The following is a 23935-nucleotide window of genomic DNA, read 5'->3' on the forward strand; positions in this document are numbered from 1 at the left end:
ATTGGATTTGTATGCCGCCCCTCTCTGTAGACTAGACTAGAATAGAAATAGAATAGAATAGGAGAATATATATCCACATCTATATATTAGAATAGAAGAATAAGATAGCATAGGAAATAAGAGTAGAGTTGAGTATAATAGAACAGAACAGAATAGAATATAGAATATATGTTGAATATAGAATTTATTAGAATAGAATAGAATTAGAATAGAATACAGAATGTATATATAGAATATATCAGAATAGAACAGAGTCCTTGGAGAGGGGCGGCACACAAATCCAATTAAATAAATATTTATGTAGATACTGTATATAAATTCTATACATATTTAGAAGCTTGAGAATCACTGGGTCGCACAGGTCACGTGACCAAGTAAAATAGATAAAGGCAGCTGCACAAACAAGTCGCGTAAAGCAGCTCCACAGAATCAAGCACCGGAGCGCCTTTTTCCGCTATCTACCACTAGAGGCGGAAGAGAGCCGACGCGACGCTCTAGCCGCTCGAGACGAATCTCACTGGCCCCGTTTTCCGACGCGACACTCTAGCAATCCCACTGGTCCCGTTTCCCTACCACCAGGAACGGAAGGGAGCCGACGCGACGCTCCAGCCGCACGAGAGGACTTTCCACCCCGGGATCTACTTCCGGGTGAGCCTTTCTTGTCGCGGTTACGAGGGGCGAGGGCGGCGGAGAACGAGCTGTGGTGGTCAAAGAACGTCGGCTGGAGGTGAGGCCGCTTTCTCGGGCTGGAGAGGCCGCTAGAGCCCGGTAGAGAGGCTCCCGGATGCGATGAGCTCGGCTGGCCCTCGGGGAAGGGGCCCTCTGGCTATGTACAGGGGGAGTTTCCCAGCGGGGTCGGTGGGGCAGCGGTTGCGCGTCGCCAGGTAGGATCAGCCCGACGGCGGGAAGCGCCAAAAGGCGAGTCGCTTGCGCTGAAATCGAGCAAGCGATCAGCTTCGTAGACAACCAGGTTTGGTGTACTAGTGAGGCCTTCGGCATATCAAGCCAATTGGGTGACTTTGGGCCAATCACCAGGAGACTGGGAGCTCTAGTCCCGCCTTATACAAAGCCAGCTGGGCGACTTCCTGCCAATCACCAGGAGACTGGGAGTTCTAGTCCCGCCTTATGCAAAGCCAGCTGGGCGACTTCCTGCCAATCACCAGGAGACTGGGAGTTTTAGTCCCGCCTTATACAAAGCCAGCTGGGCGACTTCCTGCCAATCACCAGGAGACTGGGAGTTCTAGTCCCGCCTTATACAAAGCCAGCTGGGCGACTTCCTGCCAATCACCAGGAGACTGGGAGTTCTAGTCCCGCCTTATACAAAGCCAGCTGGGCGACTTCCTGCCAATCACCAGGGGACTGGGAGTTCTAGTCCTGCTTTAGGCATATCAAGCCAAATGGGTGACTAAGGACCAATCACCAGGAGACTGGGAGTTCTAGTCCCGCCTTATACAAAGCCAGCTGGGTGACTTCCTGCCAATCACCAGGGGACTGGGAGGTCTAGTTCCGCCTTAGGCATATCAAGCCAATTGGGTGACTAAGAACCAATCACCAGGAGACTGGGAGTTCTAGTCCCGCCTTATACAAAGCCAGCTGGGCAACTTCCTGTTAATCACCAAGAGATTGAGAGTTCTAGTCCCGCCTTATACAAAGCCAGCTGGGCGACTTCCTGCCAATCACCAGGAGACTGGGAGTTCTAATCCCGCCTCCGGCATATAAAGTCAATTGGGCGACTTCCTGTCAATCACCAGGACCCTGGGAGTTCTAGTCCCACTTTAGGCATGTCAAGCCAATTGGGTGACTTTGAGCCTACCACCAGAAGATCGAGAGTTCTAGTCCCATTTCTATAAAAAGTATGAAACAAAAAAAGAGGCGGGTTAAAATTCTAATAATAATTTTGATTGATTGCTCCTCTACCTATCGGTTCTGATTTTCTCCTTCTCCCCCCAGGAAAGCTAAAGGAAATGTCCTCCGAATCCAGCAAGAAGCGAAAACCAAAGGTCATTCGTATGGATGGCGGGCCACAGGAAGGCAAGCGGAGCAGGTCGGAGGTTGACCAGGTAAAAAGTGCACAGGAGGAATCCTGGCAAAAGCTGGGGAGTGGGAGTTGTGGAGGAATCTGCTGCTGCAGTTGATGAAGAGCACAGCTGGAGGAAGAGGGACCACCCAGAGATCCAACCTTAACAACCAAGCTGCTTATTAAACCTGAAACCGCACCTGCTTTAATGGTGGAGGTTTTGTTCCTAGCACAATACAGTAAGATGCAGCTAGAATTAGCCTTGCCCCAATACTGGAGACAAAAAGATGGACCAACAGAAAGTACACGGGCTACAAGAATGGTGGAAGGTCTTAAGCATAAAACGTATCAGGAAAGACTTCATGAACTCAATCTGTAGAGTCTGGAGGACAGAAGGAGAAGGGGGGACATGATCAAAACATTTAAATATGTCAAAGGGTTAAATAAGGTCCAGGAGGGAAGTGTTTTTAATAGGAAAGTGAACACAAGAACAAGGGGACACAATCTGAGGTTAGTTGGGGGAAAGATCAAAAGCAACATGAGAAAATATTATTTGACTGAAAGAGTAGTAGATCCTTGGAACAAACTTCCAGCAGACGTGGTTGGTAAATCCACAGGAACTGAATTGAAACATGCCTGGGATAAACATATATCCATCCTAAGATAAAATACAAAAAAATAGTATAAGGGCAGACTAGATGGACCATGAGGTCTTTTTCTGCCGTCAGTCTTCTATGTTTCTACACTGCTCAAAAAAATAAAGGGAACACTTAAAACAACACCATATAAATCCAAGTAAATCAAACTTCTGTGAAATCAAACTGTCCACTTAGGAAGAAACACTGATGGACCATCAATTTCACATGCTGTTGTGCACATTCAACTTTGTACAGAACAAAGTATTCAATGAGAATATTCCATTCATTCAGATCTAGGATGTGTTATTTGAGTGCTCCCTTTATTTATTTTTTATCAGTATATAATAATTAAGAAAATTGTTGATTGTGGTGAATTAGATAAAATAATAATAATAATAATTTATTAGATTTGTATGCCGCCCCTCTCCAAGGACTCAGGGCGGCTCACAACAATAATAAAAAACAATATAATACTGCAAATGACAATGGGATGAAATGAAAAGGGGGATTCGGAATATTATGAAATTTGGAACACATTTTACGATTGGCTTGAAAAGAGGAAACAAAATAAATCTGTAAATATTGAATTTAGGAGTATATCTACGATTCTAATATAGCTACGTCTATGAAGTAAAAAATGAAATGTGTTAAATGACAAATATCATAGAATTAAATTATGTTAATTGTAGAAATTACATAAGGAAGAATTTAATGTCAATACAAATTGTTGCATATGATAACCTTAGAGGCTATATAATGTAGTTGTACATATGTTATTGTATTGTTTGGTTTTGTTTAATTGTATGTACATTTTCTTTCGTGTGGCTTTTAAAAAAAAAATGTAAATAACCAAATAAAAATTATTGAAAGAAAAAAAGAACAATGCAGCAAGAACGAAAAGAGGCATTTTCCTCTGCAGCGGTTGTGTGTCGAGGTGACAACTGCGTGCCAGGTTCAGCAGCCACACACACACACAAACACACCTCCGTTCCTTTCCGTAGGATGCCAGGTACTACAGTGAAGAGGCCGAGGTGGAACTGCGGGACCCCAACCGAGATTACGAACTTTACAAACAAACTTGCCAGGATCTTCAAACCCTAATGGCGGAGATCCAGGAACTGAAGAGCAAAGGTCACAAAGACAGTGTAAGTCACACTGGGTGTCATCAAGCAGGTCCTCCCCCCCGGTCTCACCTCGAGGAAATACCAGAAGTCCTCAAAATACTGTACTCATTGATCTTCATCACCTTAGTTCCTCTCTCTCTCTCTCTCAAACCAGCCTAAACACCACTTAATAGTGCTTTTACAGCCCTCTCTAAGCGGCTTATAGGGTCAGCCTCTTGCCCCCAACAATCTGGGTCCTCATTTGACCCACCTCGGAAGGAGGGAAGGCTTGAGTCAGGAAGGGAACGAGGGAGGGAAGCAAGGAAGGAAGGGCAATAGCACTTAGATTTATATACCACTTCACATTGCTTTACAGCCCTCTCTAAGTGGTTTATGGGGTCAGCGTCTTGAATTTCAGAAATGTGACTTGCTTATAACAATAGCAATAGCACTTGGAGACTTATATACCGCTTTGCAGTGCTTTTACAGCCCTCTCTAAGCAGATTACAAAGTCAGCATCTTGCCCTAAACAATCTGGGTCCTCCTTTTGCCCACCTGGGAAGGATGGGAGGCTGAGTCAACCTTGAGTCAGGGAGGGAGGAAGGGAGGAATAGAAATAGCACTTAGATTTATATACCGCTCCCCAGTGCTTTTCCAGGCCTCTCTAAGCGGTTTACAGAATCAGCCTATTGCCCCCAACAATCTGGGTCCTCATTTGACCCACTTTGGAAGGATGGAAGGCTTAAGTCAGGGAGGGAAGGAAGGGGGGAGGGAGGGAGGAAAGGAAGGAAGAGCAATAGCTCTTAGACTTATATACCACTTCATATTGCTTTACAGCCCTCTCTAAGCGGTTTATAGGGTCAGCCTCTTGCTCCACAACAATCTGGGTCCTTATTTGAATTTCAGAAATGTGACTTGCTTATAACAATAGCAATTGCACTTAAAGACTTATATACTGCTTTGCGGTGCTTCTACAGCCCTCTCTAAGCAGTTTACAAACTCAGCACCTTGCCCTAAACAATCTGGGTCCTTCTTTTGCCCACCTGGGAAGGATGGGAGGCTGAGTCAACCTTCAGGGAGGGAGGGAGGGAGGAATAGAAATAGCACTTAGATTTATATACCGCTTCCCAGTGCTTTTCCAGCCCTCTCTAAGCGGTTTACAGAAACAACCTCTTGCCCCCAACCATCTGGGTCCTCATTTGACCCACCTTGGAAGGATGGAAGGCTGAGTCAACCTTGAGCTGGTGGTGAGATTCGAACTGCTGAACTACAGCTAGCAGTCAGCTGAAGGACTATAACCATTGTGCAGCCCAGCTCTGCGTACAAGTTGACCCCTACGCGGCCTTGGGCTTCCGAATCCACGCAACGGGATCCTCCGGTCAATCCACGCCCGTTTCTCTTTTCCAGGCGGCGGAGATCAAAGAGCGACGGATCCAGAGCTGCGTCCACTTCATGACCCTGAAGAAGCTCAACCGCTTGGCTCACATTCGGCTGAAGAAGGGACGGGACCAGACGCACGAGGTGAGGCCAAGTCTTAAAGAATGAGAAAGACGTAGTAGCTAAGGGTGGAATAAACCCTCCCTTTCCCTTGACCCCCCAACAAATAGGACCCGAGGGAACCCTGCCTGCCTCAACCAACACACACACACACACATACACACACACACACATATATATATATGTAGATTGTTCTTAGTTCGGGTTTTATTTATTATTTTTATTTATTTTATTATTTATTTATTTTATTATTTATTTATTTATTTATTTTATTATTTATTTATTTATATTTGTATGCCGCCCCTCTCCGCAGACTCGGGCCGGCTCACAACACAATAAAACAGTTCATGACAAATCTAATAATTATAATTTAAAATATTTAAAAAACCCCATTTACTAAGCAAACATACATACAAACATACCATGCATAAATTGTATATGCCCGGGGGAGATGTCTCAGTTCCCCCATGCCTGACAACAAAGGTGGGTTTTAAGGAGCTTACGAAAGGCAAGGAGAGTAGGGGCAGTTCTAATCTCTGGGGGGAGCTGGTTCCAGAAAGTCTGGGCTGCCACAGAGAAGGCTCTTCCCCTGGGGCCCGCCAACCGACATTGTTTAGTTGACGGGACCCGGAGAAGGCCCACTCTGTGGGACCTAATCGGTCGCTGGGATTCGTGCAGCAGAAGGCGGTCTCGGAGATACTCTGGTCCAATGCCATGAAAGGCTTTAAAGGTCATAACCAACACTTTGAATTGTGACCGGAAATTGATCGGCAACCAATGCACACTGCGGAGTGTTGGTGAAACATGGGCATACCTAGGTAGGCCCATGACTGCTCTCGCAGCTGCATTCTGCACGATCTGAAGTTTCCGAACACTTTTCAAAGGTAGCCCCATGTAGAGTGCATTACAGTAGTCGAACCTCGAGGTGATGAGGGCATGAGTGACTGTGAGCAGTGAGTCCCAGTCCAGATAGGGTCGCAACTGGTGCACCAGGCAAACCTGGGCAAACGCCCCCCTCGCCACAGCTGAAAGATGGTTCTCTAATGTGAGCTGTGGATCGAGGAGGATGCCCAAGTTGCGGACCCTCTCCGAGGGGGTCAATAATTCCCCCCCCCCAGGGTGATGGACGGACAGATTGGATTGTCCTTGGGAGGCAGAATCCACAGCCACTCCGTCTTATCCGGGTTGAGTTTGAGTCTGTTGACACCCATCCAGACCCCAACAGCCTCCAGACACCGGCACATCACTTCCACTGCTTCGTTGATTGGACATGGGGTGGAGATGTAAAGCTGGGTATCATCATAGAGGTGGCACTTGGTCATCCGTTTCAGTAACCACCTATGATACACTTGGCATCCATGAATCTGTCCAATCCTGCCTTGAAGCGATCCAGGCTGATAGCTGTCATGACCTCTTCTGGAAGGGAATTCCACCAATGGGAGAAATATTTCCCTTTATTTGTCCTCACTTTTTTACCTATGAGCTTTACGGAGTGGCCCCTCGTCTTAGTATTGTGTGATAGAGAAAAGAATTTTTCTCCATCCGCCTTTTCTATCCCATGCGTGATTTTATACCCTTCGATCAAGTCACCCCTTAAATGCCATCTTTCAAGGCTGAAGAGACCAAGGCGTTGCAACCTGGTTTCATAAGGGAGGGGGCTCCATTTCCTTGGTCATTCTTGTTGCCCTTTTTTGCACCTTTTCCAGTTCCATTACGTCATTCTTGAGGTGGGGTGACCAGAACTGTACACAGGACTCCAAATGTGGTCTCACCCCAACTATTGCAAACCCAACTCAACCCTTCAGTTATCAAGGAAAATGTGGGATTCCAGCAGATATTTTATTTATTTATTTATTTATTTATTCGGTTTTTATGCCGCCCTTCTCCTTAGACTCAGGGCGGCTTACAACATGTTAGCAATAGCACTTTTTAACAGAGCCAGCCTATTGCCCCCACAATCCGGGTCCTCATTTGACGGAAGGATGGAAGGCTGAGTCAACTTTGAGCCGGTGATGAGATTTGAACTGCTGACCTTGAGATCTGCAGTCAGCTTCAGTGGCCTGCAGTACAGCACTCTACCTGCTGCGCCACCCCGGCTCTTCAGGAGATTGGAGTAATTATTCATTCATACAAGACAGATACATTAAAGGGTATAAAATAATGTTTACTGTAGAAATAGCACAATCAAGTTAAACAGTCCGGTCATACACATTCAAATCAGTCAATATCCGATGATTTGGTATTCAACATAGAAGATCCCAATGAATCTGGCAAAAAATTATTAAATTAAATTGCTAAATTTGGCAAAGTAGCAGGATTAAAAATTAATAAACAAAAAAATTAACTAATAAAGAAAAGCAAATATAAGAAAATAAATTAGAATTACAAATTGTAAAAAGAGTTAAATACCTAGGTATAAAACTGTCACCAAGGGCAATAACAATTAAAGAAGACAACTATACAGTCTTGATGAAAGAAATATAAAAATAAAATTAGAAAAATGGAACAAACTACCCATCTCACTTATTGGAAGGATATCAGTAATTAAAGTGTCTATTCTACATAAAATACTATATTTATTTAGAACAATCCCAATTACTTTGGGAAAAAACCCTTCTTCCAAAAATTAAATAGAATTATAACAAAATTTATTTGGGCAAATCAGTCAATATCTCTCAACACAATAATAATATTGCCAGTCTGTCTTTGTCTTACAGCTTACAAATACATCAAACTAACACAGATCTTACTACATCAGTCTCAGTGAATCAGCAAAAAGTGCAGAGAGAGAGAATCATGCTTTCTGGCTCCCTCTAGTGGCAATTTGCAACACTACCTCTTAAAGCCATAATACTTCAAGGCAAACAAACATTCACTGTTAGCTTGTTGATATACACTGTGTTGCCAAACCAACTGTTTTGTACATAGTACTAACATCCTCCCACAAAACCATTCCCTCCTCCCCCCCCGCCCGTGTGCCACTAATCCAAAAAGTTTGCGGAATTTCGATCTTTAATGTGGCAACGTCGGCCTCTTGTTTCTGTTCTGGATGCAGGCGAAACAGAAAGTGGATGCTTACCACCTCCAGCTCCAAAATTTACTCTACGAAGTGATGCATTTGCAGAAGGAGATCACAAAGTGTTTGGAGTTCAAGTAAGTTCTTCCTTCCTTCCTTCCTTCCTTCCTTCCTTCCTTCCTTCCTTCCTTCCTTCCTTCCTTCCTTCCTTCCTTCCTTCCTTCCTTCTCCTTCCTTCCTTCTCCTTCCTTCCTTCCTTCCCTCCCTCCCTCCCTTCCTTCCTTCCACTCAGCCTTCCATCCGTTCGAGGTGGGTCAAATGAGGACCCAGATTGATGGGGGCAAGAGGCTGATTCTGTAAACCGCTTGGAGAGGGCTGTAAAAGCACTAGGAAGCGGTATATAAGTCTAAATGCTATTGCTATTCCTTCCCTCCCCTCCATCTCTCCTTCAACTTGAAGGTATTTGGACTTCAACTCCCAGAATTCCCCAGCCAGCAAATGCTGGCTGGGGAATTCTGGGAGTTGAAATCCAGATATCTTCAAGTTGCCAAGGTTGGGAAACACTGCTGTAGACCAGTTAGAGATGGCTGTAAAAGCATTAAGAAGCAGTATACAAGTCTAAATGCTATTGCTATTCCTTCCCTTTCCTTCCCTCCCCTCCATCTCTCTTTCCTCCATCTCTCCTTCCTTCCTCCCTTCCTTCGACTCAGCCTTCCATCCTTCCGTGATCAGTAAAATGAGGACCCAGATTGTTGGGGGGCAGGACACTGGCTCTCTAAACTGCTTAGAGAGGGCTGCCGAGCTCGGTGAAGCAGTATACTGTATAAACCTTAGGTGGTTTATGTCGCCAGGCCTGGGGGGAATAATTATCTTGTCGTCCCCCCCCAGCACCACCTTTTTCTGAATGTAATACAGTATATGAGAACGGTGTGATTGTGTAGCAATGATCATTTTTTAATATTTATGGGTTTTAAATTGCTTTTAACTTATATTGGATTTGTACTTTGTATGTTGTATTGCTGTTGTTGTGAGCCGCCCCGAGTCTTCGGAGAGGGGCGGCATACAAATCTAATAAAACTTAAACTTAACGTTTGTGATGGAGGGAGGGAATAACTTCCCCAGGCCTATATTGTTTACGTATGGTGTGTTGTGTGCATGTTTTTAAATTATGGGTTTTTAGTTTAAATTATTAGATTTGTATTACATTGTTTTACCACTATTGTTGCGAGCCGCCCCGAGTCTATGGAGAGGGGCGGCATACAAATTTAATAAATAATAATAATAATAATAATAATAATAATAATAGGTGAGATCATCCATGGGCATGGGGTGAGGTATCATCAGTACACTGATGATACCCAGCTTTACATCTCCACCCCATGTCCAATCAACGAAGCAGTGGAAGTGATGTGCCGGTGCCTGGAAGCTGTTGGGGCCTGGATGGGTGTCAACAGACTCAAGCTCAACCCGGATAAGACGGAGTGGCTGTGGGTTTTGCCTCCCAAGGACAATTCCATCTGTCCTTCCATCACCCTGGGGGGGGGGGGAGAATTATTGACCCCCTCAGAGAGGGTCCGCAACTTGGGTATCCTCCTCGATCCACAGCTCACATTAGAGAACCATCTTTCAGCTGTGGCGAGGGGGGCGTTTGCCCAGGTTCACCTGGTGCACCTGTTGCGGCCCTATTTGGACCGGGACTCATTGCTCACAGTCACTCATGCCCTCATCACCTCGAGGTTCGACTATTGTAACGCTCTCTACATAGGGCTACCTTTGAAAAGTGTTCGGAAACTTCAGATCGTGCAGAATGCAGCTGCGAGAGCAATCATGGGCTTTCCCAAATATGCCCATATTACACCAACACTCCGCAGTCTGCATTGGTTGCCGATCAATTTCCGGTCACAATTCAAAGTGTTGGTTATGACCTATAAAGCCCTTCATGGCATCGGACCAGAATACCTCCGGGACCGCCTTCTGCCGCACGAATCCCAGCGACCGATTAGGTCCCACAGAGTTGGCCTTCTCCGGGTCCCGTCAACTAAACAATGTCGTTTGGCGGGCCCCAGGGGAAGAGCCTTCTCTGTGGTGGCCCCGACTCTCTGGAACCAGCTCCCCCCAGAGATTAGAACTGCCCCTACCCTCCTTGCCTTTCGCAAACTCCTCAAAACCCACCTTTGTCGTCAGGCATGGGGGAACTGAGATATTTCCCCCGGGCCTATATAATTTATGTATGGTATGTTTGTAGGTATGTCTGCTTAAAAATGGGTTTTTTAAACTATTCTAAATTTTAAATTGTATATTATTAGATTTGTCATGAATTGTTTTATTGTGTTGTGAGCCGCCCTGAGTCCACGGAAAGGGGCGGCATACAAATCTAACAAATAAATAAATAAATAAAATACAGTTACGGCTGTTATTTCTTGGGAGTGAAACGGAGACTTTTGTTTTTAAAGCCGTCCATCTCCTTTCTGCCCCTTGGCACAGGTCCAAGCACGAGGAGATTGAGTTGGTGAGCGTGGAAGAGTTTTATAAGGAAGCCCCTGCAGAAATCAGCAAATTGGACATTACTCTCAACGACCCTCACGAGCAGACCCTCTCCCGCCTCGACTGGGAACTGGAACAGCGGAAACGGTACCTCGAGCCGGTCCTCAAACCATCCATTCAATTCAATTTGTTATTATTAGCCATAGACCAAAACAAATGAAAACACTCCGTGAATACACAACCAAAAGTTGTAGTCGTAAGCTCCTCAAAACTCACCTCTGTCCTCAGGCATGGGGGAATTGAGATATTCACACACCCCCAGGCCTATACAATTTATGCATGGTATATTTGTGTGTATGTTTGGTTTTTAATAAGGGTTTTTAGTTGTTTTAAATATTAGATTTGTTATATGTTGTTTTATTACTGTTGTTAGCTGCCCCGAGTCTATAGAGAGGGGCGGCATACAAATCTAATAAATAAAAATGATAAATAGCAGATAAAAGACTTAATGAACTCAATCTGTATAGTCTGGAGGACAGAAGGAAAAGGGGGGACATGATCGAAACATTTAAATATGTTAAAGGGTTAAATAAGGTTCAGCAGGGAAGTGTTTTTAATAGGAAAGTGAACACAAGAACAAGGGGACACAATCTGAAGTTAGTTGGGGGAAAGATCAAAAGCAACATGAGAAAATATTATTTGACTGAAAGAGTAGTAGATCCTTGGAACAAACTTCCAGCAGACGTGGTTGGTAAATCCACAGTAACTGAATTTAAACATGCCTGGGATAAACATATACCCATCCTAAAATAAAAATACAGGAAATAGTATAAGGGCAGACTAGATGGATCGTGAGGTCTTTTTCTGCCGTCAGTCTTCTATGTTTCTAAAATCCATGATAAAATCCAATCTATCTATTATGCATTGCCAATACTACTAAAATTACAATCCATAAGGTGTGAGGTCTATAGTCAGTTTGATACTATTAGGGAAAGGAGGTTGCCACATTTGTCTTATAAATTAGCCAAAGTGGATTAGGCACTTAAAAGCTGGCTACAAAAGGTATACAGTACATACATACATACATACATACAGGGGATGGACAAAAAAACGGAAACACCTTGCAGCTCTTACGTGGAATCCAGATGGGTGAAGCTCCCTTCGAACAGTTTTTGTGGAAACTGGGTTCCGTACGTGTCTATTGAGCTCTGCAGTGATTTAAGGAGCTGCGGTCTTGCGATCCGCTCTGACCATTCGCTTTAGAGTCCGACGGTCTCTCTCTCAGACCACTTCGACTTTCGACCAGACCTGTGCTTGGCTGAGGACGTTTTCCCTTCTCTTTCAAAAGCAGTCATGACTTTTGAGACATGGCCTCTTGAAGCACCAAACATTCGGGCACTTTCTGTTACACTAGCGCCTGCCATTCGAGCACCAACAATTTGGACTCTTTGAAAGTCTGAGAGGGCTGCCGTTTCTAGAAGGTTATAACCAATTTCCTTAAATTTCTGTAAAAAAAAAGGTAGTTAAAAAAACCATGAAATACATTGTTCCCTCGATTTCCGTGGGTTCGAACTTCGCGAAACGTCTATACCATGGATTTTCTAAAATATTAATTAAAAAATACTTCGCGGTTTCCCCCCCTATACCACAGGTTTTCCCGCCCGATGACATCATATGTCATTGCCAAACTTTCGTCTGCCTTTAAAAAACATTTTTTAAAAATAAACTTTAATAAATAAACATGGTGAGTAATAATCTAAATGGTTGTTAAGGGAATGGGAAATGGTAATTTAGGGGTTTAAAGTGTTAAGGGAAGGCTTGTGACACTGTTCATAGCCAAAAATAGTGTATTTACTTCCGCATCTCTACTTCGCGGAAATTCGACTTTCGCGGGAAGTCTCGGAACGCATCCCCCGCGAAAATCGAGGGAACACTGTAACAGAATTTTTTTAAAAAACCATTAAAATATGTCAAGTTTTGATTGATTTGAACATGTTCAAACATTATGATGCCAAAAAGCCAAGTGTTTCCATTTTTTTGTCCAGCCCCTGTACATACATATATAAACACACATATATACATACATACCATCCTCTCTTTCTATACTGCCCTGTGTCATCCATGCTGCCTGTTTATTCTGCTATTTCAACGCTTTCGTTTGCATAAAAAAACAAACCGCCTGCAAATCAAGTCAAAAGCAATATTGAGGATTATTTTTGTAATTGTATTTCTCTCTCTCTTTTTTTTTTTCCTAAAGGCTGGCAGAGAAATTCGAAGAAAGCTTAGCCAACAAAGAGAAGATCCTCAAAGAAATAGAAGTGAAGAAAGAATATCTAAGCAATCTCCAGCCTCGGCTTAACAGCATTATGCAGGCATGGACCTTTGCCCTCCAGTCTTTATTTATATACATCTTGTATTTATTTATACTGTATGATTTATAATTTATGTTATCTTGTTAATTCTGGATGGGTTGTTGGCACCCCTGTCGCATAAGGCGGCTTGGTTTGCGTTCTGTCTCGGATTCGCTTCTGTCTCGGCAAACCCTCTGAAGTTTTTTTAAAAAAAATATATATATTTTTATTGATTTTATAATATAAAAACACACACACAACATACAACAAGTGCTCAGTGGTTGTGCCCACCGTCAGACGAACATTCGTACCCCACCACCAATCGGGGGTGTTTCTTGTATAAACCATTTTAACCCAAGAGCGAAATATTTATTTACATATTATACAGTGAGATATTTTTAAAATATTATTTTATGCACCGTTTGTCTGGGAGATATGATTGTTTTTATATTAAGGGTCTTAAACTGTTTTTAATCATTGGATTTGTACTGTGTTTTATTGTTGTGAGCCGCTCCGAGTCTCCGGAGAGGGGCGGCATACAAATATTATTATTATTATTATTATTATTATTATTATTATTATTATTATTATTATTATTAATCATAATCTATTCATCTCCACCTCCTGCCTTTTGGATTTGTATTGTGTTTTATTGTTGTGAGTCGCTCCGAGTCTCCGGAGAGGGGCGGCATACAAATCTAATTATTATTATTATTATTAATAATAATAATAATAATAATAATAATAATAATAATCTATTCATCTCCACCTCCTGCCTTTTTGGATTTGTACTGTGTTTTATTGTTGTGAGCCGCTCCGAGTCTCCGGAGAGGGGCGGCATACAAATCTAATTATTATTATTATTATTAATAATAATAATAATAATAATAATAAATTCATCTCCACCTCCTGTCTTTTATCCCCAGAGGTGGGGTGGGGTTTCGCTAGCAGCAGCAGTAGCTCTTCCGTCCCGAGGTCCAGCCTATAGATTTCCATTGCTCTCCTCTCCTCTGTCTTCTATGCATCGGGCACAGGACACGGCTGTTCATCCTCTTCCTCATCAGCCACCTCCAGACCTGGTGGGCTGTTGATTCTCCATCTGAGGCCTGACGGACAGCCCAGGCTCTGCCTCTCTCTCTTTCTGCCTGCTCCATTCCTTCTTCCCCCCGGAGCTCTCAGGTTGCCCTGATGCTGACCCCGACTCCAACATCGCCTCTGGAGGAGCCGGCAGCCAACAGCCCCCCACAGTTCATTTTGAGGCCAACTGACCCATTTCAGTTTGGCACGGGGGCATCTAACGTTGACAACCTGTGAACTTCAACTGCCAGAATTCCCCAAGCCGGCTGCCACTGCCATTTATAATCTGCCTCCGGTTCTACTTATTTCTTCCTTGCTGATAACCGCCCCACGTCCCCGAAGAGGGGCTGCATATAAATCCAATCTTAAGCATAAAACGTATCAGGAAAGACTCAATGGAGTCAATCTGTCTAGTCTGGAGGACAGAAGGGAAAGTGGGGACACGATCGAAACATTTAAATATGTTAAAGGGTTAAGTAAGGTCCAGGAGGGAAGTGTTTTTAATAGGAAAGTGAACACAAGAACAAGGGGGCACAATCTGAAGTTAGTTGGGGGAAAGATCAAAAGCAACATGAGAAAATATTATTTCACTGAAAGAGTAGTAGATCCTTGGAACAAACTTCCAGCAGACGTGGTTGGTCAATCCATAGTAACCGAATTTAAACATGCCTGGGATAAACATAGATCCATCCTAAGATAAAATACAGGAAATAGTATAAGGGCAGACTCGATGGGCCATGAGGTCTTTTTCTGCCGTCAGTCTTCTATGTTTCTAATAAATGAAATAAATAAATTTTAAAACCCCCTGCAAGATGACCTTTTGTTTCCTCTTCCTGTTTCCTCCCAGGCCTCTCTTCCGGTCCAGGAGTACTTCGCCATGCCTTTCGACCAAGTTCACAAGCAGCATGAAACCGCCAGGCATCTTCCGTCCCCGCTCTACGTCCTCTTTGTCCAAGCCAGCGCCTACGGCCAGGCCTGTGGTGAGCAGCCCGGAGGTGGCCACTTCCCCCACTCCACCGCCACTGAAGGAAAAGCAGGGTCCGGTCACTCTTTGCAGCATTGAAGCCAATGCTTAAATGGAGGTGTACCCACCGCGCGGGGCTGCCTGGTTGACTTCCGTTTCTTCTCCAGGATTCCTAGCCTGGATGTGGGCATCTTGCTAGACTAGGGCTCAGACGGGGTGATTTACCAACCACGTGGGGCCACTAAATGAACTTGTGTAGGTCGGTGACTGTGTGTGTCTATGTGTATGTATGTGTATAGAAGAATGGATGGATAAGAGAGGGAAGGATGGATAGAAGAGAGAGATGATAGATGAGAGAGTGATGATAGATAGATAGATACATAGATAGATACATAGATAGATACATAGATAGATACATAGATTAGGTTAGATAATATAGATAACATGGATAGATAACAGATGTATGGATGGATAAGAGATGATAGGTAAGTGGATAGATGGATAGATGGATGAGAGACATGATAGGTAAATGGGTAGGTGGATGGATGAGAGAGAGAAGAATGGATAGAAGAGGGAGATGATAGATGATTGTAATAGAAGATAGATAGTTCTGTAGATAAATGGATGACAGAAAGAGATCATAGGTAGGTAGGTAGGTAGGTAGGTAGGTAGATAGATAGATAGATAGATAGATAGATAGATAGATAGATAGATAGATAGATAGATAGAGTGTCTGTATGTGTGTTGTGTATCTATACACTTTCACGAGCAGACAACAGAAGTTCATTTTAATGTGCCAGTGTGCCCACATTAAAACAAACAAACAAACCCCGACAATAAAGGTTATCTTACCAGGTTTGAGTTGCCTCCTCAGCTGCCGATGCCAAGGGAGCCTTAGGGGAAGCTGAATTGGGGCCAGAGAGAGGGACATCGGACAACCTGGGCCGGACAGAGGCACCCATGGAAACCAATTGTTTCCTCTCTTTCAATTCATTTCAATTTATTAGATTTGTGTGCTGCCCCTCTCCGTAGACTCTTAGAAGGTGGAGGTGCCTAGGTCAACCTTCAGGGGGTCTTAGCAGGGCAGGGGATCGAAGGTGTCTTTCTCTCCCCCAGATAAGAAGCTGGCTGTGGCCATTGAAGGAAATGTAGAAGAAGCCAAAGCTCTTTGCAAGCCTCCCGAAGACTCCCAAGGTAAGCGCCGGCATTTGCCGGTTCTGGGGCCTCCGCCATTCTTACTTTATTGCTAGGGTTTCTGCTCACTTTTGATCTGACCACCGCACGCGGCTGTAAGAGTTTGTAGTTTTTTCCAAATCAGTTCCTCTCTCATCGAACTCCTTTCCCAACAGAATGAGTAGCAAACCACGCGGGCCTTTGAGATGTTGAAGCTGATGTTGAGTTTTTCCTCTTGTAATGTTTTGTTTTGTATTCTCTAGACGATGAGAGCGATTCCGATGTGGAGGAGGAGCAGACTACGGTGAGGGCCGGAATGGGCTGGGGTGTGTGTGTGGCATAGCTGCCAACACCTTTTATTTATTCGATTTATATGCCGCCCCTCTCCGCAGACTCGGGGCGGCTAACAACAACAATAAAACAGTATATAACAAAATCCAATACTAAAAACAGTTAAAAGCCCATTATATAAAAACCAATCATACATACAGACATACCATGCATAAAATTGTAAAGGCCTAGGGGTAAAGTATGTATGTATGTATGTATGTATGTATGTATGTATGTATGTATGTATTTATGTATTTATTTATTTATTTATTTATTTATTTATCAGATTTGTATGCCGCCCCTCTCCGCAGACTCGGGGCGGCTCACAGCAATAATAATACAATGTAAACAAATCTAATATTTTAATTAATTAAAAAAAAACCAATTTAGAAACCAATCATACATACTAGCATACCATACATAAATTTTATAAGCCTAGGGGGAGAAAAAATGTCAATTCCCCCATGCCTGACGACAGAGGTGGGTTTTAAGCAACTTTTGAAAGGCAAGGAGGGTGGGGGCGATTCTAATCTCTGGGGGGAGTTGTTTCCAGAGGGCCGGGGCCGCCACAGAGAAGGCTCTTCCTCTGGGTCCTGCCAAGCGACATTGTTTGGTTGACGGGACCTGGAGAAGACCCACTCTGTGGGACCTGACTGGTCGCTGGGATTCATGCAGCAGAAGGTGGTCCCTGAGATAATCTGGTCCCGTGCCATGAAGGGCTTTATAGGTCATAACCAACACTTTGAATTGTGACCGGAAACTGATTGGCAACCAATTCAGACTGCGGAGTGTTGGTGTAACGTGGGCATATTTGGGAAAGCCCATGATTGCTCTCGCAGCTGCATTCTGCACCTCTTAACAGATTCCTGTTTTCTGTTTGGGGCCTCCCTGTCCATTTACCGTGCAAGCCAATAAATAATGGCGCTGGAAGGGAGTTTTAGAGGACATCTAGCACAACCCCAAAGTCTGCGCTGGAGCTCTGCTGTATGGAATTCAACACATTTTGGTTTTCTTCCCCCTTCCCCACTGCAGAAACGTCGCCGACCAACTTTGGGGGTGCAGCTGGATGACAAACGGAAAGAAGTGCTCAAGAGGCACCCCCTGTCCGTCACCATCAACCTGAAGTGTAAAGGTGGGGAAATCAAAAGATTTATTGGTTTTTATTGCCACTGTGTGGTCCCAATCTGGGAGTTAGTTTAGTAGGGTTGGGTTGGGTTGGGTTGGGTGGAGTTAGGTTGAGTTGAGAAATTGAGTTAAATTAAATTGAGTTGAGTTAAATTAGGTTGGGTTAAGTTGGGTGGAGTTGAGTTAAATTAGGTTGGGTTAAGTTGGGTTGAGTTGAGTTAAATTGAGAAGTTGAATAAAGTTGAGCTGGGTTTGGTTGGGCTCAGTGGGGTTGGGTTGAGTTGAGTGAAGTTGGGTTGTATTGAGTTGAGTTGAGTGAAGTTGGGTTGTATTGGGTTGAGTTGAGTTGAGTGAAGTTGGGCTGTATTGGGGTGAGTTGAGTTGAGTCATTGGAGCGGAATGCTCTTTTAGAAAACTCAAGGACTTTGCAAAATTGGAACAACAATAAATACATACATAGACTCTTGTATTGGCAGTTCTGTGTTAGCAAAAACTTCAGAAGAGAAGGATTTAGGGGTAGTGATTTCTGACAGTCTCAAAATGGGTGAACAGTGCAGTCAGGCGGTAGGGAAAGCAAGTAGGATGCTTGGCTGCCTAGCTAGAGGTATAACAAGCAGGAAGAGGGAGATTATGATCATAATTATGAGCATAATTCCTCAGCCAACTCAAAGAAAACATAGAAACATAGAAGACTGACGGCAGAAAAGGACCTCATGGTCCATCTAGTCTGCCCTTATACTATTTTCTGTATTTTATCTTAGGATGGATATATGTTTATCCCAGGCATGTTTAAATTCAGTTACTGTGGATTTATCTACCACGTCTGCTGGAAGTTTGTTCCAAGGATCTACTACTCTTTCAGTCAAATAATATTTTCTCATGTTGCTTTTGATCTTTCCCCCAACTAACCTCGGATTGTGTCTCCTTGTTCTTGTGTTCACTTTCCTATTAAAAACACTTCCCTCCTGGACCTTATTTAACCCTTGAACATATTTAAATGTTTCGACCATGTCCCCCCTTTGCCTTCTGTCCTCCAGGCTATACAGATTGAGTTCATGAAGTCTTTCCTGATACGTTTTATGCTTAAGACCTTCCACCATTTTTGTGGCCCGTCTTTGGACCCGTTCCATTTGATCCATCTCTTCTTGTAGGCGAGGTCTCCAGAACTGGACACAGTATTATTCCAAATGGGGTCTCACCAGCGCTCTATACAGCGGGATCACAATCTCCCTCTTTCTGCTTGTGATACCTCTAGCTATGCAGCCAAGCATTCTACTCGCTTTCCCTACCACCTGACTGCACTGTTCACCCATTTGGAGACTGTCAGAAGTCACTACCCCTAAATAATAATAATAATAATAATAATAATAATAATAATAATAATAATAATAATAATAATTTCCAGTGGATCATCTGTGCCACAGCATCATGTCTATGCTTGTAGTCAGTCTGTGCGATCTTTTTGCAGCAGCTGAGTGTGTGATCGATTGTTTCATCTGTTTCTTTAATATTATTATTATTATTATTATTATCATTATCATTATTATTATTATTATTCTGAAGCTTTTGCTAACACAGAACTGCCAATACAATACTCGGATTGAGGATTTCTTTTCCCCAACCTTAAGACTTCTGGACTTCCAATTCTCAATTCCTCAGCCAACTCAAAGGAAACATAGAAACATAGAAGTCTGACAGATTGAGTTCACTAAGTCTTTCCTGGTACGTTTTATGCTTAAGACCTTCCACCATTCTAGTAGCCCGTCTTTGGACCCGTTCAATTTTGTCAATATCTTTTTGTAGGTGAGGTCTCCAGAACTGAACACAGTATTATTCCAAATGGGGTCTCACCAGCACTCTATATAGCGGGATCATAATCTCCCTCTTCCTGCTTGTTATACCTCTAGTTATGCAGCCAAGCATCCTGCTTGCTTTCCCTACCACCTGACTGCACTGTTCACCCATTTTGAGACTGTCAGAAATCACTACCCCTCAATCCTTCTCTTCTGAAGTTTTTGCTAACACAGAACTGCCAATACAATACTCAGATTGAGGATTCCTTTTCCCCAAGTGCATTATTTTACACTTAAAGGAGTGACGTTTTCCTTCCTGGAGTCCCTTCCTTTAGCAATGAGGATGTGGTTGCTGGGACTCCACTCTGGAGAACTCTGCGCGCGCGCATACAAACCCAGACCAAGACCCTTTCCCTCCTTGGAGGAATGACCCCGCCTTTGTCCTTCCAGATGGCAGCTTGCTGCTCCTGACCTTTTACTACTTGATGAACCTCAACGTCCTGACCGTTAAGGCCAAGATGATAGCAGCCACGGAGATGAGTATTCCCATCAGCGCTGGGTGAGTTGTGGCTGGGGATTGCATGGAATACAAGAAGTGGGGGAGATATAGGGAAGCCTTTGGAGCTTGGGGAGGGCGAAACATGAGCCTACTGGGCCCACCAGAAGTTGGGAAACGGGAATAGGAAGAATGGAGAATGGAATAGGATTGGAAGGAAAGGGAAAAGGAGGTGAGGAGGTGAGGACCCGGATTGTGGGGGCAATAGGCTGGCTCTGTTAAAAAGGGCTATTGCTAACATGTTGTAAGCCGCCCTGAGTCTAAGGAGAAGGGCGGCATAAAAATCGAATGAATGAATGAATGAATGAATAATAAATAATAAATAATAAAATGTTCTATTGCTAACATGTTGTAAGCCGCCCTGAGTCTAAGGAGAAGGGCGGCATAAAAATCGAAAGGACAATAGGAATGATGAGGAAAAAAATTAGTAGAAACAGAAGTGCAGACTTAGTAAAATGTTTGAGAGTGTGGAGGGAATTATTTGTTTAGCAGAGTGATGGGGCTCTTGTGTCTAGTTGTCTTGGTGTGTGGTGCTCTGTAGCGACTTTTTGAGGGTAGGAGTTGAAATAATTTGTGTCCAAGATGTGAGGGGTCAGTAAATATTTTCACTGTCCTCTTTTTGTCTCGTGCAGTATACAGATAGCCTTACATGCTGGACCCAGCGGCCGATCAGGTCTCACAGAGTCGGCCTTCTCCAGGTCCCGTCAACCAGACAATGTTGCTTGGCAGGGCCTTCTCTGTGGGGCCCCCGGCCCTCTGGAATCAGCTCCCCCCGGAGATTCGCACTGCCCCCATCCTCCTTGCCTTCTGTAAAAGTTTAAAGACATATCTGTGCCACCAGGCTTGGGGGCCATTAGACCCTAGCCCCCTGCCCGACGAGTGTAGCATGTCTTGCTGTGTGAATGGGAATGAATGATTCTAAATGTTATTAGAGGTTTTTAAAGGTTTTTTTTAACTGTATTAATTGGATTTTTTAGATATGTATATTGTACATTCTTTTGATGTGTTGTGAGTCGCCGCGAGTCCTCGGAGAGGGGCGGTATACAAATCCAATAAATGCATGAACGAATGAATGAATGAATGAATGAATGAATGAATGGCAGGTGATGGAGCAAAATTGGGACTGAGGAGCCGCTGATACGGACCTACCCCCTTTTCTTCCCCCGCCTGGATTCTTTCCTAGGGACCTGCTTTGCCCCGATTCTCTCCTGAGCTGCCTCTATCCTGGGGACCACGGAAAGAGGACCCCAAACCCCGCCAACCAGTTCCAGTTCGACAAAGTGGGGTAAGCCAGTATTTTTTTTTTTAACTCCAAAAGCATTTTATTAAAAAAAAAAAAGACCGATTTAAATGTTTTTAAAAAAATAATTTAAACAAAAAATACCATTTAAATGGAAAAAAAATACCATTTAAATGCAAAAAAATTCCAATTTAAATGCAAAAATTCTGATTTAAATGTAAAAAAATACCATTTAAATGTTAAAAAAATACCATTTAAGTGTAAAAAATACCATTTAAATGTAAGAAAATCCAATTTAAAAATGTAAAAAATACCCAATTTTTTTTTTAATTTTTTAATTTTTATTTTACAAATGTGACATACAAGACAAAAGAAAAAACATACATAAAAACATATATATACAACATTTGGGGAATGAAAGTTTCCCCACTTTTTTTTTTGGATGTTTGATCAGAGAATTACACTTCTTTTACATAATATTAATTTTTGAATTTTTTTATTTGATGTGTTGCTTTGCATAAATTTTAAAAAAAATCACGATTTAAATGTAAAAAAAAAATCCAATTTTTATTTATTTGCTTTTTTAAAAAAAACATTAATTTTTTTATCCCCTCTGTTGATTGTCCTCATCCCTTCTCTCCCCCCCCCCCTTTCTAGCATCCTGACCCTGAATGACTATGTGCCTGAACTTGGCCACCCTTACGTGTGGGTGCAGAAATTGGGGGGGTTGCACTTCCCCAAGGACCAACCCCAGGTAGGTGGGCATGGAAGCCTCCCAAAAACTCTTTTCCAAACTTCAGTGACTCCTTTTAAATCCCCCGCAAGAAGCTCAATTGATGTGTCAACGAAAGGGCAGGGATATGCGTGTGTGCATTATAGAATAGAAAATAGAATAGAATAGAATATAGAAAATAGAATGGAGTAGAATATAGAATAGAATAAAATATAGAATAGAATATAGAAAATAGAATAGAATATAGAAAAAATATAGCATAGAATATAGAATAGAATAAAATATAGAATAGAATATGGAACAGAATAGAATATAGTATAGTATAGAATAGTGGTTCATCTTTATGATGGTTGCAGGTTAACCACGGCAATGATTCATTTAACTGCAGGGGCAGGGAAAGTCGTAAAAAGGGGACAAAACTAGGCTTCCGAATTCAGCTTCCCTTCGCTTTACTGACCAAACAAGGCCGTCGCTAAAAGAGGACCTCCTGTAAGGGTGTTTTGTCTCGTTGACAGAATCCTGTGGTCGCCGATAACTCGCTGAGCGCTAGCCACATGGAGAGGACCATGAAATTGCTCAAAACGAGGTTGGAGTCGCGCCTGGCCCTACACAAGCAATTTGCTTCTCTTGGTGAGTTTGTTGCGACCTTTCCATTCTTTTAGCAGAGTTGGACACCGCCAAACTTTTTCCACTTCTGAGCATATGCCATATTTTTCTCAGTACAAGATGCACATTTTCCCAGTTTGCAGGCTTTTTATTTCATTGCTACTCTCTCCAAAGAAGGTTTTTTCCAGCCCTAAGTTATCACAGGCTTTTTTTTTCAATTGCTACTCACTCCAAAGAAGGTTTTTTCCAGCCCTGCGTTACTGCAGGCTTTTTATTTCATTGCTACTCTCTCCAAAGAAGGTTTTTTCCAGCCCTAAGTTATCACAGGCTTTTTTTTTTCAATTGCTACTCACTCCAAAGAAGTTTTTTTCCAGCCCTGCGTTACTGCAGGCTTTTTATTTCATTGCTACTCTCTCCAAAGAAGGTTTTTTCCAGCCCTAAATTACTGCAGGCTTTTTTTCCATTGCTACTCTCTCCAAAGAAGTTTTTTCCAGCCCTAAGTTACTGCAGGCTTTTTTTCCATTTCTACTCACTCCAAAGAAGGTTTTTTTCCAGCCCTAAATTATCACAGGCTTTTTTTTCAATTGCTACTCATGCCATAGAAGGTTTTTTCCAGCCCTAAGTTATTGCAGGGCTTTTTTTTCAATTGCTACTCACTCCAAAGAAGGTTTTTTTCCAGCCCTAAATTATCGCAGCTTTTTTTTCCATTGCTACTCACTCCAAAGAAGGTTTTTTCCAGCCCTAAGTTCTTGCAGGCTTTTTTTTTCATTGCTACTCACTCCAAAGAAGGTTTTTTTCCAGCCCTAAGTTATCGCAGGCTTTTTTCCCCATTGCTACTCACTCCAAAGAAGGTTTTTTCCAGCCCTAAATTATTGCAGGCTTTTTTTTCCCAATTGCTACTCACTTCAAAGAACTTTTTTTTCCTGCCCTAAGTTATTGCAGGCTTTTTTTCAATTGCTACTCACTCCAAAGAAGGTTTTTTTCCCAGCCCTAAGTTATTGCAGGCTTTTTTTTTCATTGCTACTCACTCCAAAGAAGGTTTTTTTTCCAGCCCTAACCAGGGGATATAATAATGTGCTGAAACTGACCAAACTACAAGACGCACATTTGCCCAGTTTGCAGGCTTTTTCATAGCTACTCTCTCCAAAGAAGGTTTTTTCCAGCCCTAAGTTATTACAGGCTTTTTTTTTCAATTGCTACTCTCTCCAAAGAAGTTTTTTTTCCAGCCCTAA

General features: G+C 43.0%; 1 protein-coding gene across 2 annotated transcripts in view; it reads left to right on the forward strand.

Moving 5' to 3' along the window:
- The first annotated feature begins 416 nt into the window (after positions 1-416).
- Positions 417-23935, forward strand: part of THOC5 (THO complex subunit 5) — a 32786-nt gene continuing 9267 nt past the window's right edge. Inside the window, exons 1-15 of one of the 2 annotated variants that reach the window (XM_070763048.1) lie at positions 417-648; positions 1951-2060; positions 3657-3800; positions 5166-5279; positions 8311-8408; positions 10756-10902; positions 13013-13127; positions 15031-15163; positions 16264-16341; positions 16584-16624; positions 17683-17782; positions 20019-20127; positions 21308-21409; positions 22022-22118; positions 22613-22727. In XM_070763048.1, coding sequence (XP_070619149.1) covers positions 1965-2060; positions 3657-3800; positions 5166-5279; positions 8311-8408; positions 10756-10902; positions 13013-13127; positions 15031-15163; positions 16264-16341; positions 16584-16624; positions 17683-17782; positions 20019-20127; positions 21308-21409; positions 22022-22118; positions 22613-22727 — 1489 coding nt within the window. In that variant the 5' untranslated portion in view covers positions 417-648; positions 1951-1964. Of the gene's footprint in view, positions 728-1950; positions 2061-3656; positions 3801-5165; positions 5280-8310; positions 8409-10755; positions 10903-13012; positions 13128-15030; positions 15164-16263; positions 16342-16583; positions 16625-17682; positions 17783-20018; positions 20128-21307; positions 21410-22021; positions 22119-22612; positions 22728-23935 lie in introns of both variants that reach the window. The other variant, XM_070763047.1, reaches the window with a different exon arrangement.

This window comes from Erythrolamprus reginae, chromosome 10 (assembly GCF_031021105.1).
Source record: "Erythrolamprus reginae isolate rEryReg1 chromosome 10, rEryReg1.hap1, whole genome shotgun sequence".
NCBI classification, from domain to species: Eukaryota; Metazoa; Chordata; class Lepidosauria; order Squamata; family Dipsadidae; genus Erythrolamprus; species Erythrolamprus reginae.